This window comes from Oncorhynchus tshawytscha, linkage group LG27 (genome assembly GCF_018296145.1).
Source record: "Oncorhynchus tshawytscha isolate Ot180627B linkage group LG27, Otsh_v2.0, whole genome shotgun sequence".
Classification (NCBI taxonomy): Eukaryota; Metazoa; Chordata; class Actinopteri; order Salmoniformes; family Salmonidae; genus Oncorhynchus; species Oncorhynchus tshawytscha.
Genome location: NC_056455.1, coordinates 21,374,395 through 21,390,848, shown reverse-complemented (window position 1 = coordinate 21,390,848; position 16,454 = coordinate 21,374,395). Strand labels below are relative to the sequence as shown.

Genomic DNA, 16,454 nt, shown 5'->3' with positions numbered 1-16,454 from the left:
TGGAGGTGGACTGGGGACAGCAAGGAGTCATCATGTCAGGTAGTCCTGAGGCATGGTCCTAGGGCTCAGGTCCTCCGAGAGAGAGAAAGAAAGAGAGAGAATTAGAGAGAGCATACTTAAATTCACACAGGACACCGGATAGGACAGGAGAAGTACTCCAGATATAACAAACTGACCCTAGCCCCCCGACACATAAACTACTGCAGCATAAATACTGGAGGCTGAGACAGGAGGGGTCAGGAGACACTGTGGCCCCATCTGATGACACCCCCGGACAGGGCCAAACAGGAAGGATATAACCCCACCCACTTTGCTAAAGCACAGCCCCCACACTACTAGAGGGATATCTTCAACCACCAACTTACCATCCTGAGACAAGTCTGAGTATAGCCCACAAAGATCTCCGCCTTGGCACAACCCAAGGGGGGGCGCCAACCCAGACAGGAAGATCACATCAGTGACTCAACTCACTCAAGTGACGCACACCTCCTAGGGACGGTATGAAAGAGCCCTAGTAAGCCAGTGACTCAGCCCCTGTAATGGGGTTGGAGGCAGAGAATCCCGGTGGAAAGAGGGGAACCGGCCAGGCAGAGACAGCAAGGGCGGTTCGTTGCTCCAGAGCCTTTCCGTTCACCTTCACACTCCTGGGCCAGACTACACTCAATCATATGACCCACTGAAGAGATGAGTCTTCAGTAAAGACTTAAAGGTTGAGACCGAGTTTGCGTTTCTCACATGGGTAGGCAGACCGTTCCATAAAAATGGAGCTCTATAGGAGAAAGCCCTGCCTCCAGCTGTTTGCTTAGAAATTCTAGGGACAATTAGGAATCTAGAATTGAAGCAGAATAAGCTGATCCTAAATATGTGGGGCAACTACAACCTGGATAATAGATTTCTATGGTATTTACTAGTAAATGACATGGTAAATTTCCACCAATTCATATAATACATGTTTCCCTGCTATACAAATATGCCCATAGCATTTACTCATATACTGTATTGTGTGCCCATACCTAAGAAACAGTGAATAGTGCCCTGCTGCCAGTGGCAATGGTTGCTATGGTGACAGAGAGGTGGATGAGGGTAGTGGGGGAATGTGAGTGTAGTCCCATCCACAGCAGTCTATATGGGCCCATATTCAATATTCCCCCTTCCCTCTCTCCCCCCTCTTCTCTTTCCCACACATCTCTCTTTCCTCGCTCTCTCTGCTTCCTTAATATGTCTCTCCATTTCCATTCTTCTTCGCATCTTCCTACTCCCCCCACCTCACCACACCCAATTACTCACTCTCTCTCTCCCCCATCAGCCTCCCCCTTTCTCCCTTCCTCTTCACCCCCTCCCCCTTTCTCCCTTCCTCTTCACCCCCCCTCCCCCTTTCTCCCTTCCTCTTCAACCCCTCCCCTTTCTCCCTTCCTCTTCACCCCTCCCCCTTTCTCCCTTCCTCTTCACCCCTCCCCCTTTCTCCCTTCCTCTTCACCCCCTCCCCTTTCTCCCTTCCTCTTCACCCCCTCCCCCTTTCTCCCTTCCTCTTCACCCCCTCCCCTTTCTCCCTTCCTCTTCACCCCCTCCCCCTTTCTCCCTTCCCTTCACCCCCTCCCCCTTTCTCCCTTCCTCTTCACCCCTCCCCCTTTCCCTTCCTCTTCACCCCCTCCCCTTTCTCCCTTCCTCTTCACCCCTCCCCTTTCTCCCATCCTCTTCACCCCTCCCCCTTTCTCCCTTCCTCTTCACCCCTCCCCCTTTCTCCCTTCCTCTTCACCCCCTCCCCTTTCTCCCTTCCTCTTCACCCCTCCCCCTTTATCCCATCCTCTTCACCCCCCTCCCCCTTTCTCCTTCCTCTTCACCCCCTCCCCCTTTCTCCCTTCCTCTTCACCCCCCCCCCCTTTCTCCTTCCTCTTCACCCCCTCCCCCTTTCTCCCTTCCTCTTCACCCCCTCCCCTTTCTCCCTTCCTCTTCACCCCCCCTTTCTCCTTCCTCTTCACCCCCTCCCCCTTTCCCCCACCGCTTCCCTTCTTCTCTCTCCTCCATCAGTCTCACTCGGTGGCGGTGCTGCTCTATATTTAACAGGGCTGTTCAGTCAGAGTTATTCTTGCAGCTGCTGAGGAAGAAAGTGCTGAAAGTTTAATGGATAAAAAAGCTGCAGTACATTCAGTACAGCACACAGCAACAGCAGTCACGCCCACAGACAGGAGGGAGGGAGGGAGGGGGAGGGAGGGAGGGAGGGAGGGAGGGAGGGAGGGAGGGAGGGAGGGAGGAGGGGGAGGGAGGGAGGGAGGGAGGGAGGGAGGGGAGGGAGGGGGGAGGGAGGGGGAGGAGGGAGGGCATTACATTCTGTGATGGACTCTGTTTAGGGGGAAAAACAGCAAGATGGGGAGGGATGAGAGAGGGAGAGAAAGGGGGGTTGGAGAGAGAAGGGAAATGGAGGGATGAGAGAGGGAGAGAAAGGGTGAGGGAAAAAGAGAGAGGAGGAGCGTTACATTCTGTGCAGCTGAACTGTTTAAATGGCAGATACTCTGGACAGTATACTGTATAAAACAATGTCCTAATCAACCCCGTATTGTGGTGACCCCGTCCCAGTTCATCAAAAGGTTTGAAAATGGTCTGCTATTTTTTGGCTTTATAAAATCTACATCTCAGTGTAACCTCTCTAGTCAAACAAGGGAAAGATGAATTACTAGATCAAAAGATCTGTGTGTGTGTGTGTGTGTGTGTGTGTTTGCAGAGCAATGATGCCTCAGGGAGCGCGTGGAACTGGATGTACTTCATTCCCCTCATCATCATCGGCTCTTTCTTCATGTTGAACCTGGTCCTGGGTGTACTGTCTGGGTAAGTGTGTGCGTGTGTGTGCACGCATGTGTGTGTGTGGGAGAGTGTGTGTGTGGGCGCACGTGCATGTGTGTGTGGGGCATGTGTGTGTGTTTCATGTGCGTGTGTGTGTGTATACAATATGTCTGTGTATATGTCATTGTATACATCTATATGTGTGTTTCATTTGATATGTGTGTGTTGATATGTGTGTGTGTGTCTACCACAGGGAGTTTGCCAAAGAGAGAGAGCGAGTGGAGAACAGGAGTGAGTTTCTAAAGCTGAGGAGACAGCAGCAGATAGAGAGAGAGCTCAATGGATACCTGGAATGGATTTGTAAAGCAGGTACATTATCATCATATAGAACTACACACAAAACATGCATGGAACCCTATGTTACATATTTATGTTATATTTGTTCTATATTTATGTTATATATGTTACATATTTATGTTATATACATTTCTATTTATGTTATATATGTTACATATTTATGTTATATACATTTCTATTTATGTTATATATGTTACATATTTATGTTATATACATTTCTATTTATGTTATATATGTTACATATTTATGTTATATACATTTCTATTTATGTTATATATGTTACATATTTATGTTATATTTGTTCTATATTTATGTTATATATGTTACATATTTATGTTATATACATTTCTATTTATGTTATATATGTTACATATTTATGTTATGTATGTTATATGTTTATGTTATTTATGTTATATATGTTACATATTGATATAATATATCTTATATATCTTATATGTTTTATATTTATTTTATATATTTATGTTATATATGTTATAGATGTATGTTATATATGTTACATATTTATGTTATGTATGTTATATGTTTATGTTATTTATGTTATATATGTTACATAATCATGTTATATATGTTATATATTTATGTTATATATTTTTGTTATGTACGTTAGATATTTATGTTATTTGTGTTATATATTTATGGTATATATGATATGTATTTATGTAATGTATTAATGTTATAAATGTTATATATTTATGTTATATATGTATGTAATTCGTGTTATATTTATGTTATATATGTTACATATTTATGGTATATATGTTATATATTTATGTTATATATGTTATATATTTATGTTATATATATTATATATTTATGTTATATATGTTTTATATGTAAGTTAAATATGTTATATATTTATGTTATATATGTTATATATTTATGTTATATATGTTATATATTTATGTTATATATTTATGTTATATATGTTATATATTTATGTTATATATTTATGTTATATATGTTATATATTTATGTTATATACATTATATATTTATGTTAAATATGTTATATATTTATGTTATATATGTTATACATTTATGTTATATATGTTACATATTGCCATATACATTCTCATGTTATTGTTTACTTCACTTTTGCTTCCTATAGAAGAAGTGATCTTAGCAGATGATGAAGACCCTGATGCCTTTGACGGTATTTACCCAAGTGTGTGTGTGTGTGTAGTGACATAGATATGATGTTAGAATGTATATAGAGACGGACAATGAGAAAATATAACATTGTGTAAATGTAGCATTATTGTGAGTGTAAATGTATCATCTTTACTAGTACACATGTAGCATATTTTCTAGTGTAAATGTAGCATTTTTAATAGTGTAAATGTCACATCTTTCCAAGTGTAAATGTAGCATTTTTGCTAGTGTAAATGTAGAATATTTACTAGTGTAACCAGAGCATCTTTGCTAGTGTAAATGTAGCATCTTTGCTAGTGTACATGTATAATATTTTCTTGTGTAAATGTTGCATCTTTCCTATTGTAAATGTTACAGCTTTGCTAGTGTAAATGTATCATATTTACTAGTGTATAGGTATCATCTTTCCTATTGTAAATGTTGCAGCTTTGCTAGTGTAAATGTATCATATTTACTAGTGTAAATTGTTGCATCTTTCCTAGTGTAAATGTAGCATCTTTGCTCGTGTAAAGGTAACATATTTGCTAGTGTGAATGTAGCATCTTTCCTATTGTAAATGTTGCAACTTTGCTAGTGTAAATGTAGCATCTTTACTAGTGTAAATTTAGCATCTTTTCTAGTGTAAATGTAGCATCTTTGTTAGTGTAAATGTAGCATCTTTACTAGTGTAAATGTAGCATCTTTGCTTCTGTGCCAGTGTTTGTTTGCGTGTTCTATAGTGAGCAGTTGTGCGTCACTCTGTTCTATTTTTCCCATTCAGGCACCCGCAGGAGACCCACCATCAAAAACCACAAGAACAAAACAGATCTCCTTAACCCAGAGGATGGGAATGGAGACCTGGCAGTGGGTAAGAAACACCACACACACGCACACGCACACACAAGATGTTACATGCTAACCAAATGTGTTTTTTCTCTCCACTCTTGTCCCCATCCCCCTCTCCTTTTCCCACTCTTCTCCTCTCCTCCATCCCCTCTCCTTTTCCCACTCTTCTCCTCTCCTCCATCCCCTCTCCTCTTCCCATTCTTCTCCTCTCCTCCATCCCCCTGTCCTCTTCCCACTCTTATCCTCTCCTCCTTCCCCCTCTCCTTTTCCCACTCTTCTCCATCTTCTCTCCTCTTCCCACTCTTCTCCTCTATCCCCATCTCCTCTTCCCACTCTTCTCATCTCCTCCATCCCCATCTCCTCTTCCCACTCTTCTCATCTCCTCCATCCCCCCTCCCTTCCCCTCTTCTCCTCTCCTCCATCCCCCTCTCCTTTTTCTTCTCCTCTCCTCCATCCCCCTGTCCTCTTCCCACTCTTATCCTCTCCTCCTTCCCCCTCTCCTTTTCCCACTCTTCTCCTCTCCTTTTCCCACTCTCCTTTTCCCACTCTTCTCCTCTCCTCCATCCCCCTCTCCTCTTCCCACTCTCTTCCTCTCCTCCATCCCCCTCTCCTTTTCCCACTCTCCTCCATCCCCCTGTCCTCTTCCCACTCTTATCCTCTCCTCCTTCCCCCTCTCCTTTTCCCACTCTTCTCCTCTCCTCCATCCCCCTCTCCTCTTCCCACTCTTCTCCTCTCCTCCATCCCCCTCTCCTCTTCCCACTCTTCTCCTCTATCCCCCTCTCCTCTTCCCACTCTTCTCCTCTTCTCTTTCCCCCTCTCCTTTTCCCATTCTTCTCCTCTCCACTATCCCCCTCTCCTTTTCCCATTCTTCTCCTCTCCTCCCAGGTTCTCCCTTTGCGCGGGCCAGTCTGAAGAGTTCCAAGCTGGAGGGCTCTAACTTCCATAAGAGGGAGCGTCGTCTGCGTTTCTTCATCCGACGCATTGTGAAGACCCCGTATTTCTACTGGAGTGTACTGTGTCTGGTGGGACTTAACACCATGTGTGTGGCTGTAGTACACTACGACCAGCCTGAACCACTCTCAGACTTCCTCTGTGAGTAGACATACAGGGAGGGAGGTATGGAGGGAAGGAGGGAGGTATAGTGGGAGGGAGGTATGGAGGGTGGGAGGGAGGTATGAAGGGTGGGAGGGAGGGGGGTATGGAGGGTGGGAGGGAGGTACGGAGAGAAGGAGGGGGTACGGAGAGAAGGAGGGAGGTACGGAGAGAAGGAGGGAGGTATGGAGGGTGGGAGGAGGGGGTGGTATGGAGGGTGGGAGGGAGGGGGGAGGTATGGAGGGAGGGAGAGATGGATGGAAATTCTAGATACTTTTCCTTATTTCTCTCTCTACCTCTCTGTCACGTTGGCTTAAAGGAGATTCTGTCATGTTGGCTTAAAGGAGATTCGGGAGACAGACAAAGGAATGCGTAATAAGTTTTTTTATTAAGCCCCAAATTATGGCGTGCCATGTAAAGGCACGAAGACGAAGACCAAACAAACACGCAACAAAAACACAGGGTAGAAACCCAAACAAAAGAGCGAGGAGTACCTCAAATAAATAACACATGCGCACAATGATTATCACACGGGATGAGACCCGTAATCATCTGTGCAATCCACAAGGGTACAAAAGCGCAAAACACAGCACAGGTACTCATACGCACCAACGGACATAGTAACAATAATCGACAGCCCAATGGAAACCAAAGGGCAAACTTATACAAGTACTAATCAGTGGGAATAGGGGACAGGTTTATTATTATTTTTATTTCACCTTTATTTAACCAGGTAGACTAGTTGAGAACAAGTTCTCATTTACAACTGCGACCTGGCCAAGATAAAGCAAAGCAGTGTGAACAGACAACACAGAGTTACACATGGAGTAAACAATTAACAAGTCAATAACACAGTAGAAAAAAAGAAAAAAGAGAGTCTATATACATTGTGTGCAAAAGGCATGTGGAGGTAGGCAAATAATTACAATTTAGCAGAATAACACTGGAGTGATAAATGATCAGATGGTCATGTGCAGGTAGAGATACTGATGTGCAAAAGAGCAGAAAAGTAAATAAATATAAACAGTATGGGGATGAGGTAGGTAAATTGGGTGGGCTATTTACCAATGGACTATGTACAGCTGCAGCGATCGGTTAGCTGCTCAGATAGCAGATGTTTAAAGTTGGTGAGGGAGATAAAAGTCTCCAACTTCAGTGATTTTTGCAATTCGTTCCAGTCACAGGCAGCAGAGAACTGGAAGGAAAGGCGGCCAAATGAGGTGTTGGCTTTAGGGATGATCAGTGAGATACACCTGCTGGAGCGTGTGCTACGGGTGGGTGTTGCCATCGTGACCAGTGAACTGAGATAAGGCGGAGCTTTACCTAGCATGGACTTGTAGATGACCTGGAGCCAGTGGGTCTGGCGACGAATATGTAGTGAGGACCAGCCAACTAGAGCATACAGGTCGCAGTGGTGGGTGGTATAAGGTGCTTTAGTAACAAAACGGATGGCACTGCGATAAACTGCATCCAGTTTGCTGAGTAGAGTATTGGAAGCTATTTTGTAGATGACATCGCTGAAGTCGAGGATCGGTAGGATAGTGAGTTTTACTAGGGTAAGTTTGGCGGCGTGAGTGAAGGAGGCTTTGTTGCGGAATAGAAAGCCAACTCTAGATTTGATTTTAGATTGGAGATGTTTGATATGAGTCTGGAAGGAGAGTTTACAGTCTAGCCAGACACCTAGGTACTTATAGATGTCCACATATTCTAGGTCGGAACCATCCAGGGTGGTGATGCTAGTCGGGCGTGCGGGTGCAGGCAGCGAACGGTTGAAAAGCATGCATTTGGTTTTACTAGCGTTTAAGAGCAGTTGGAGGTGTGCGTAATGAAAGTTCCGGAGGGATCGTGCCAGTCTTTCTGCCTCTCTGATTGCTTCTTACAGTGGATTTGTCAATGCCCCTCTTTATTCCTTTTCTTTTGATATTATCCTCCTGCATTTTCCTGCTTGCTCATTCATGTCTGATCTTTCCCGCACTCTCTCACCCTGTTCCCTCTCTCTTTTCACCTCTTACAGACTTTGCAGAGTTCGTCTTCTTGAGTATCTTCATGTCTGAGATGGGTATAAAGATTTATGGACTGGGGTCACAGCCTTACTTTCACTCCTCCTTTAACTGCTTCGACTGCATTGTGAGTGGTGGAACATGTCTACTCTAGGATACACACACACACACACACACACACACACACACACACACACACACACACACACACACACACACACACACCAGTACAGTAAACACACACACTCACATATCATTTTTGACCGCATGTTTTGGATAACATCATTAATCGTGTGTGTGTGTGTGTGGCAGGTAATATGTGGCAGCATATTCGAGGTGCTGTGGGGTTTTATCCAGCCTGGGACATCCTTTGGTATCAGTGTATTACGAGCTCTAAGGTTACTGAGAATCTTCAAAGTCACCAAGTAAGTCTCTACTGACTTTGAGTCAACCTCTGTATCGGATATCTTATCAATCTGTTTGTCAGCATGTCTCATTAACAAACGACCATGAAAGGCAATTCTAAACTCTCTCTCACAAGCTCTCTCTCCTCTCCCCAACTCTCTCAGTTCTATTCAAGGGGCTTTATTAGCATGGGAAGAAACATATGTTTACATTGCCAAAGCAATATAAATAAATAATAAAAAGTGAAAAGTAAATATTACACTCACACAAGTTCCAAAACAATAAAGACATTTAAAATGTCATATAATGTCTATATACAGTGTTGTAACGATGTGCAAATATGTTAAAGTACAAAATTAAAAATGTATGGGTTGTATTTACAATGGTGTTTGTTCTTCACTGGTTGCCCTTTTCTTGTGGCAACAGGTCACAACTCCTGCTGCTGTGATTTCTCTCCCCTGCCCCTCCCCCCTCTCTCTCTCTCTCTCTGTCAGGTACTGGGCGTCTTTGAGGAACCTGGTTGTATCTCTGCTCAACTCCATGAAATCCATTATAAGCCTGCTCTTCCTCCTCTTCCTCTTTATCGTCGTCTTCGCTCTGTTGGGCATGCAACTCTTCGGAGGACAGTCAGTACCTCCGCTTCTTTTCCCCTCTTTTCTTGCCCCTTTCATCCTTCCTCCCCCTTCCTCCCCTTCCCCTGTCACTCTTTATCTTCAGTATCTGACTGTTTGGTGTCATCTTTAATCTCTCTCTCTCTCTCTTGCTATCTTTCTCTCGCTCTCTCTTTCTCGCTCTCTCTTTCTCTCTTCCTCAATTTCTCTCTGTTTATCCTCTAGGTTTAATTTTGAATCTGGCACTCCCCCAACCAACTTTGATACTTTCCCTGCAGCAATAATGACTGTGTTCCAGGTGAGTGGATAAAGACGGGAGGGGGGAGTGGAGAGGGGAGAGAAAGGAAAGAGATAATGGAATGAGAAAAGAGGGCAGAAGAAGAGTGGGAGTGGTAGCACACTGGAAATGGGGGATAGGAGAGAAAGAAAGAGGATAGATGAGTGTAAAGGCAGGGAAAGGTGAGAGTGTAAGCAGTCCCAAGATAAGCAGTCCTAACGTGTGCAAAGCGTGTGTTTATAAGTGTGTGTGTGTGTGTGTGTGTATAAGAGTGTGTGTGCTTAAGTGTGTGTGTTTAAGAGTGTGTGTGTGTGTGTATAAGATTGTATGTGTGTATACGAGTGTATGTGTACAGTAGTACGAGTGTATGAGTGTCTGTGTGTGTACAGATGCAGGATCTTAATTTTATCACTATTTTGTTCCTGAGAAATGTCCCGCTCTGCAGAAAATGCAAACTTGTAGTGTATTCAAGGTATTAAAAGGCTTCTAAAGTTTGTAATTTCCACTTTAAAATGTCAGACTTGATTTGCCCTAACGAAAAATTGATCAACCCCTACAAAAAATGTCCAGTAATTATAATATACATAATAATTCACATTTCCTGTTGCTGTTTTTTTTTCTGCTGTAGCAAAGTGCCTAAAATGAAGATCCTACATGTTTATTAGGAGTGTGTTCTCCCCCAGATCCTACATGTTTATTAGGAGTGTGTTCTCCCCCAGATCCTACATGTTTATTAGGAGTGTGTTCTCCCCCAGATCCTACATGTTTATTAGGAGTGTGTTCTCCCTCAGATCCTACATGTTTATTAGGAGTATGTTCTCCCCAGATCCTACATGTTTATTAGGAGTATGTTCTCCCCAGATCCTACATGTTTATTAGGAGTGTGTTCTCCCCAGATCCTACATGTTTATTAGGAGTATGTTCTCCCCAGATCCTACATGTTTATTAGGAGTGTGTTCTCCCCAGATCCTACATGTTTATTAGGAGTGTGTTCTCCCCCAGATCCTACATGTTTATTAGGAGTATGTTCTCCCCCCCAGATCCTACATGTTTATTAGGAGTGTGTTCTCCCCCAGATCCTACATGTTTATTAGGAGTGTGTTCTCCCCCAGATCCTACATGTTTATTAGGAGTGTGTTCTCCCCAGATCCTACATGTTTATTAGGAGTGTGTTCTCCCCAGATCCTACATGTTTATTAGGAGTGTGTTCTCCCCAGATCCTACATGTTTATTAGGAGTGTGTTCTCCCCAGATCCTACATGTTTATTAGGAGTGTGTTCTCCCCCAGATCCTACATGTTTATTAGGAGTGTGTTCTCCCTCAGATCCTACATGTTTATTAGGAGTGTGTTCTCCCCCAGATCCTACATGTTTATTAGGAGTGTGTTCTCCCTCAGATCCTACATGTTTATTAGGAGTGTGTTCTCCCTCAGATCCTACATGTTTATTAGGAGTGTGTTCTCCCCCAGATCCTACATGTTTATTAGGAGTGTGTTCTCCCCCAGATCCTACATGTTTATTAGGAGTGTGTTCTCCCCCAGATCCTACATGTTTATTAGGAGTGTGTTCTCCCCCAGATCCTGACCGGAGAAGACTGGAACATGGTCATGTATGATGGAATAGAATCTCAGGGAGGAGTCAACAACGGGATGGTCTTCTCAGTCTTCTTCATTGTGCTCACGCTTTTCGGCAACTGTATCCTTACACACACACACACACACACACACACACACACACACACACACACACACACACACACACACACACACACACACACACACACACACACACACACACACACACAGACCCCACACACACACACACACACACAGTGTAGTTTCTGTCTTCAACCCTTTGCTCTCAGACACTCTGCTGAATGTGTTTTTGGCCATTGCTGTGGACAATCTGGCCAACGCACAGGAACTCACTAAGGTACAGTACTTTGTACAGTACTTTGTACACTGACAGAGCCACGCCTACTGGGGTCAAATAGAATGACCCTTCAGTTCAGGAAATGACCTCTCACCCTGTCAGCTCTAGCTCCCCATTAAAAATGATCTGTATATTGACAGATATTGGACTGAATGCTCCAACAATGGGAATACATGTCGGTGAAGACGGAAGGCAGGCGGGTAAGGCGAGAACAGGCGGGAACATTCTAGCCAATGAGAGGGCAGATAAGAATGTTAACAACAGGCATGCCACGTGCGTTATATCAGTAATAACCTAAACATTCGATCAAATAAGCCTCACTTTGCCAATTAGTAATTACATTTTATATTGACCAAATTCAAAATTCTCTCATTGTCGCCATACAAAAAAATCTCCACTTGGTCTGCATCACGCTATATTCTCGCGTGGCCTGATTTTGGGGCCGGAGTCAGCCCTCTTCACTTCACCTCTTCTTCTGTATCTCCATGTATCTGTATCTGTCAAAGCCCCTCTTTCTCCTATCTATAAACATATCTATAAAGGTCATTGCTCTCTTCTCTCACTCTGTCTACCATCTTTATTAACCTCCTCTATCTCTGCTTTTTATCCCCCCTCTCTCTCTCCCTCCTATGTATTTCCCATCTCCCCTCCTCCCCCTCTCTCTCTCCCTCCTATGTATTTCCCGTCTCCCCTCCTCCCCCTCTCTCTCTCCCTCCTATGTATTTCCCATCTCCCCTCCTCCCCCTCTCTCTCTCCCTCCTATGTATTTCCCGTCTCCCCTCCTCCCCCCTCTGACTCTCCCTCCTATGTATTTCCCGTCTCCCCTCCTCCCCTCTCTCTCTCCCTCCTATGTATTTCCCATCTCCCCTCCACCTCTCTCTCTCTCTCCCTCCTATGTATTTCCGTCTCCCCTCCTCCCCCTCTCTCTCCCTCCTATGTATTTCCCGTCTCCCCTCCTCCCCCTCTCTCTCTCCCTCCTATGTATTTCCCGTCTCCCCTCCTCCCCCTCTCTCTCCCTCCTATGTATTTCCCGTCTCCCCTCCTCCCCTCTCTCTCTCCCTCCTATGTATTTCCCGTCTCCCCTCCACCCCTCTCTCTCCCTCCTATGTATTTCCCGTCTCCCCTCCTCCCCCTCTCTCTCTCCCTCCTATGTATTTCCCGTCTCCCCTCCTCCCCCTCTCTCTTCCTCCTATGTATTTCCCGTCTCCCCTCCTCCCCCTCTCTCTTCCTCCTATGTATTTCCCGTCTCCCCTCCCCCCCTCTCTCTCCCTCCTATGTATTTCCCGTCTCCCCTCCTCCCCCTCTCTCTCTCCCTCCTATGTATTTCCCGTCTCCCCTCCTCCTCTCTCTCTCCCTCCTATGTATTTCCCGTCTCCCCTCCTCCCCTCTCTCTCTCCCTCCTATGTATTTCCCGTCTCCCTCCCCCTCTCTCTCTCCCTCCTATGTATTTCCCGTCTCCCCTCCTCCCCCTCTCTCTTCCTCCTATGTATTTCCCGTCTCCCCTCCACCCCTCTCTCTCCCTCCTATGTATTTCCCGTCTCCCCTCCTCCCCCCTCTCTCTCCCTCCTATGTATTTCCCGTCTCCCCTCCTCCCCCTCTCTCTTCCTCCTATGTATTTCCCGTCCCCCCTCCCCCTCTCTCTTTCCCTCCTATGTATTTCCCGTCTCCCCTCCTCCCCCTCTCTCTCCCTCCTATGTATTTCCGTCTCCCCTCCTCCCCCTCTCTCTCCCTCCTATGTATTTCCCGTCTCCCCTCCTCCCCCTCTCTCTCCCTCCTATGTATTTCCCGTCTCCCCTCCTCCCCCTCTCTCTCCCTCCTATGTATTTCCCGTCTCCCCTCCTCCCCCTCTCTCTCCCTCCTATGTATTTCCCGTCTCCCCTCCTCCCTCTCTCTCTCCCTCCTATGTATTTCCCGTCTCCCCTCCCCCCTCTCTCTCCCTCCTATGTATTTCCCGTCTCCCCTCCCCCCCGTCTCTCTCTCCCTCCTATGTATTTCCCGTCTCCCCTCCTCCCCCTCTCTCTCTCCCTCCTATGTATTTCCCGTCTCCCCTCCTCCCCCTCTCTCTCTCCCTCCTATGTATTTCCCGTCTCCCCTCCTCCCCCTCTCTCTCTCCCTCCTATGTATTTCCCGTCTCCCCTCCTCCCCCTCTCTCTCTCCCTCCTATGTATTTCCCGTCTCCCCTCCTCCCCCCTCTCTCTCTCCCTCCTATGTATTTCCCGTCTCCCCTCCTCCCCCCTCTCTCTCTCCCTCCTATGTATTTCCCGTCTCCCCTCCTCCCCCTCTCTCTCTCCCTCCTATGTATTTCCCGTCTCCCCTCCTCCCCCTCTCTCTCCCTCCTATGTATTTCCCGTCTCCCCTCCTCCCCCTCTCTCTCTCCCTCCTATGTATTTCCCGTCTCCCTCCCCCTCTCTCTCTCCCTCCTATGTATTTCCCGTCTCCCCTCCCCCCCTCTCTCTCCCTCCTATGTATTTCCCGTCTCCCCTCCTCCCCCCTCTCTCTCCCTCCTATGTATTTCCCGTCTCCCCTCCTCCCCCCTCTCTTTCCCTCCTATGTATTTCCCGTCTCCCCTCCACCTCTCTCTCTCTCCCACTCGCTTTCTTTGGTAGGACGAGCAGGAAGAGGAAGCCGCTTCCAAGAAAAATGTTTTGCAAAAAGCCAAGGAGGTGGCCGAAGTCAGCCCTCAGTCTGCAGCCAACCTGTCTATAGCGGCGTAAGTATCTCTCTTTCTTTCTGTTTCCATATCTCTCTCTGTTGTTTGTCTCATCCTTGCCCCCTCATCTCTCCTAGTGTGTTCACTCTTCAGCTGCACAAGACACCTGCGTACTTGCTCGTGCGCGCGCGCACACACACACACACACACACACAAACACACACACACACACACACACATTGTTTGATCACCTCCTCCAGTAGGAAGCAGTGAGTCTTAGATCCTTTCTCTGCAGCTCTCTGTTCTCTCATGGTGAAATTCATAGTGTGTCCACGGTCCACAGCCCTTATAATGTCACAGCAGTGGAGCCTGAGGATGTAGGGACACTTCCAATATCACGCATAGAGTTGAACTCCACTACTATTATAGTAAGGTTACAACTGTTGTTTCTACTCTGAATCATGAACACGTATGCATGCAAGCAAATATTTACATACTTACATACACACACACACATGCACACACACACACACACACACACACACACACACACACACACACACACACACACACACACACACACACACACACACACACACACACACACACACACTCAGTCAATCTCTGACGTAGCCCACTTTTGATGTGTACTTTTGTGTGGTGTGTTGACTATTGTTGGGTGTTGTGTCTTGGACATGTTTCCTAGTCTGCAAGACAGCTTAAGATGCACTGATAGGGCAATACTAGGAATGGTTTCCACTAATGTGGTGACTGTGATGTCATTCCTAGCACTGCCCCACCATGTATAAATCCAAATCATTCATCCACATATGTGGATGATATAATAGCTTTGCAAGCAGGGATTTTCCAAGCTGGAATCTCCACACCTGCTAAAGCAGGTTAGGATATACTCTGAGTCCCTGTCTGGGACTCTGGGAAGAAGATTTCTCTCTGGATCTAAATGGGTTACACTTTACCTGACCCCTCCTTCACAAGGCCGAAATAACACTATTATAATGAAGACATAACACTATTATAATGATGACATAACACTATTATAATGAAGACATAACACTATTATAATGATGACATAACACTATTATAATGATGACATAACACTATTATAATGAAGACATAACACTATTATAATGAAGATATAACACTATTATAATGAAGACATAACACCATTATAATGATTACATAACACTATTATAATGAAGACATAACACTATTATAATGAAGACATAACACTATTATAATGAAGACATAACACTATTATAATGAAGACATAATACTATTATAATGAAGACATAACACTATTATAATGATGACATAACACTATTATAATGAAGACATAACACTATTATAATGATGACATAACACTATTATAATGAAGACATAACACTATTATAATGAAGACATAACACTATTATAATGATTACATAACACTATTATAATGAAGACATAACACTATTATAATGATGACATAACACTATTATAATGAAGACATAACACTATTATAATGATGACATAACACTATTATAATGATGACATAACACTATTATAATGAAGACATAACACTATTATAATGATGACATAACACTATTATAATGAAGACATAACACTATTATAATGAAGACATAACACTATTATAATGAAGACATAACACCATTATAATGATTACATAACACTATTATAATGATGACATAACACTATTATAATGATGACATAACACATGTTGTAAACATGTCATGACAACAAGAAGACCTGGGTAACGGTTTGTGACTTGAGATATCCGCTGTAAGAGAACATGTGGCTATGATTGGCTCTCTGCCTTGTTGTTTCGATTGAAGGGCAGTCTGTGTTTGGTAGAATGAATGGAGAGATGTGTAGATACCCTGAAGACAGTGCAATAGAATTTGTGCAACAGAGACTAAATGTGAGCTAGAGAGATATGGACGCCTGTGTAGTGGAAGAGAGATGTGGATCCTGAGATAGAGAAATAGTATGAGAAAAGTCTAGAGGGATAAATAAAGTTTGTGCAAGAGAAAGAAAGTTGAAAATGGAGAGAGAAAGAGAGGAAGAGAAAAAGAGAAAGAAAAGGAGAACAGAATAGAAATGGAGAGATAGATGAATAGAGACATTGCTAGATGGTTGTCTGAGCAGTGTGAGTTGAAATGGCGTGTGTAGGTGTTAGTGTAAAGTTGTGTGTGTGTGTGTGTGTGTGTGTGTGTTGGTGAGGTTTGAGGAGTGTGTTGCCTCATTCACACTATAGGGCCGACCCTAAATGTACTGTACTGGCTCATATATCTTTTTTTCACATGGTTCTTTCCAGCATGGTTCCAGCCACTCTGGT

At 44.5% G+C, this 16,454-nt stretch overlaps 1 protein-coding gene across 10 annotated transcripts in view; it reads left to right on the top strand.

Moving 5' to 3' along the window:
- The window catches only part of LOC112238108 (voltage-dependent P/Q-type calcium channel subunit alpha-1A), a 142,949-nt gene that overhangs the window by 32,783 nt on the left and 93,712 nt on the right, over window positions 1-16,454 (top strand). For all 10 annotated transcript variants that reach the window (XM_042307080.1, XM_042307083.1, XM_042307078.1 and 7 more), the window contains exons 6-17: window positions 2,720-2,823; window positions 3,032-3,147; window positions 4,264-4,308; window positions 5,068-5,154; window positions 6,018-6,224; window positions 8,239-8,351; window positions 8,537-8,649; window positions 9,124-9,255; window positions 9,466-9,538; window positions 11,094-11,211; window positions 11,381-11,448; window positions 14,064-14,158. In XM_042307080.1, coding sequence (XP_042163014.1) covers window positions 2,720-2,823; window positions 3,032-3,147; window positions 4,264-4,308; window positions 5,068-5,154; window positions 6,018-6,224; window positions 8,239-8,351; window positions 8,537-8,649; window positions 9,124-9,255; window positions 9,466-9,538; window positions 11,094-11,211; window positions 11,381-11,448; window positions 14,064-14,158 — 1,271 coding nt within the window. The remainder of the gene's footprint in view (window positions 1-2,719; window positions 2,824-3,031; window positions 3,148-4,263; window positions 4,309-5,067; window positions 5,155-6,017; window positions 6,225-8,238; window positions 8,352-8,536; window positions 8,650-9,123; window positions 9,256-9,465; window positions 9,539-11,093; window positions 11,212-11,380; window positions 11,449-14,063; window positions 14,159-16,454) is intronic.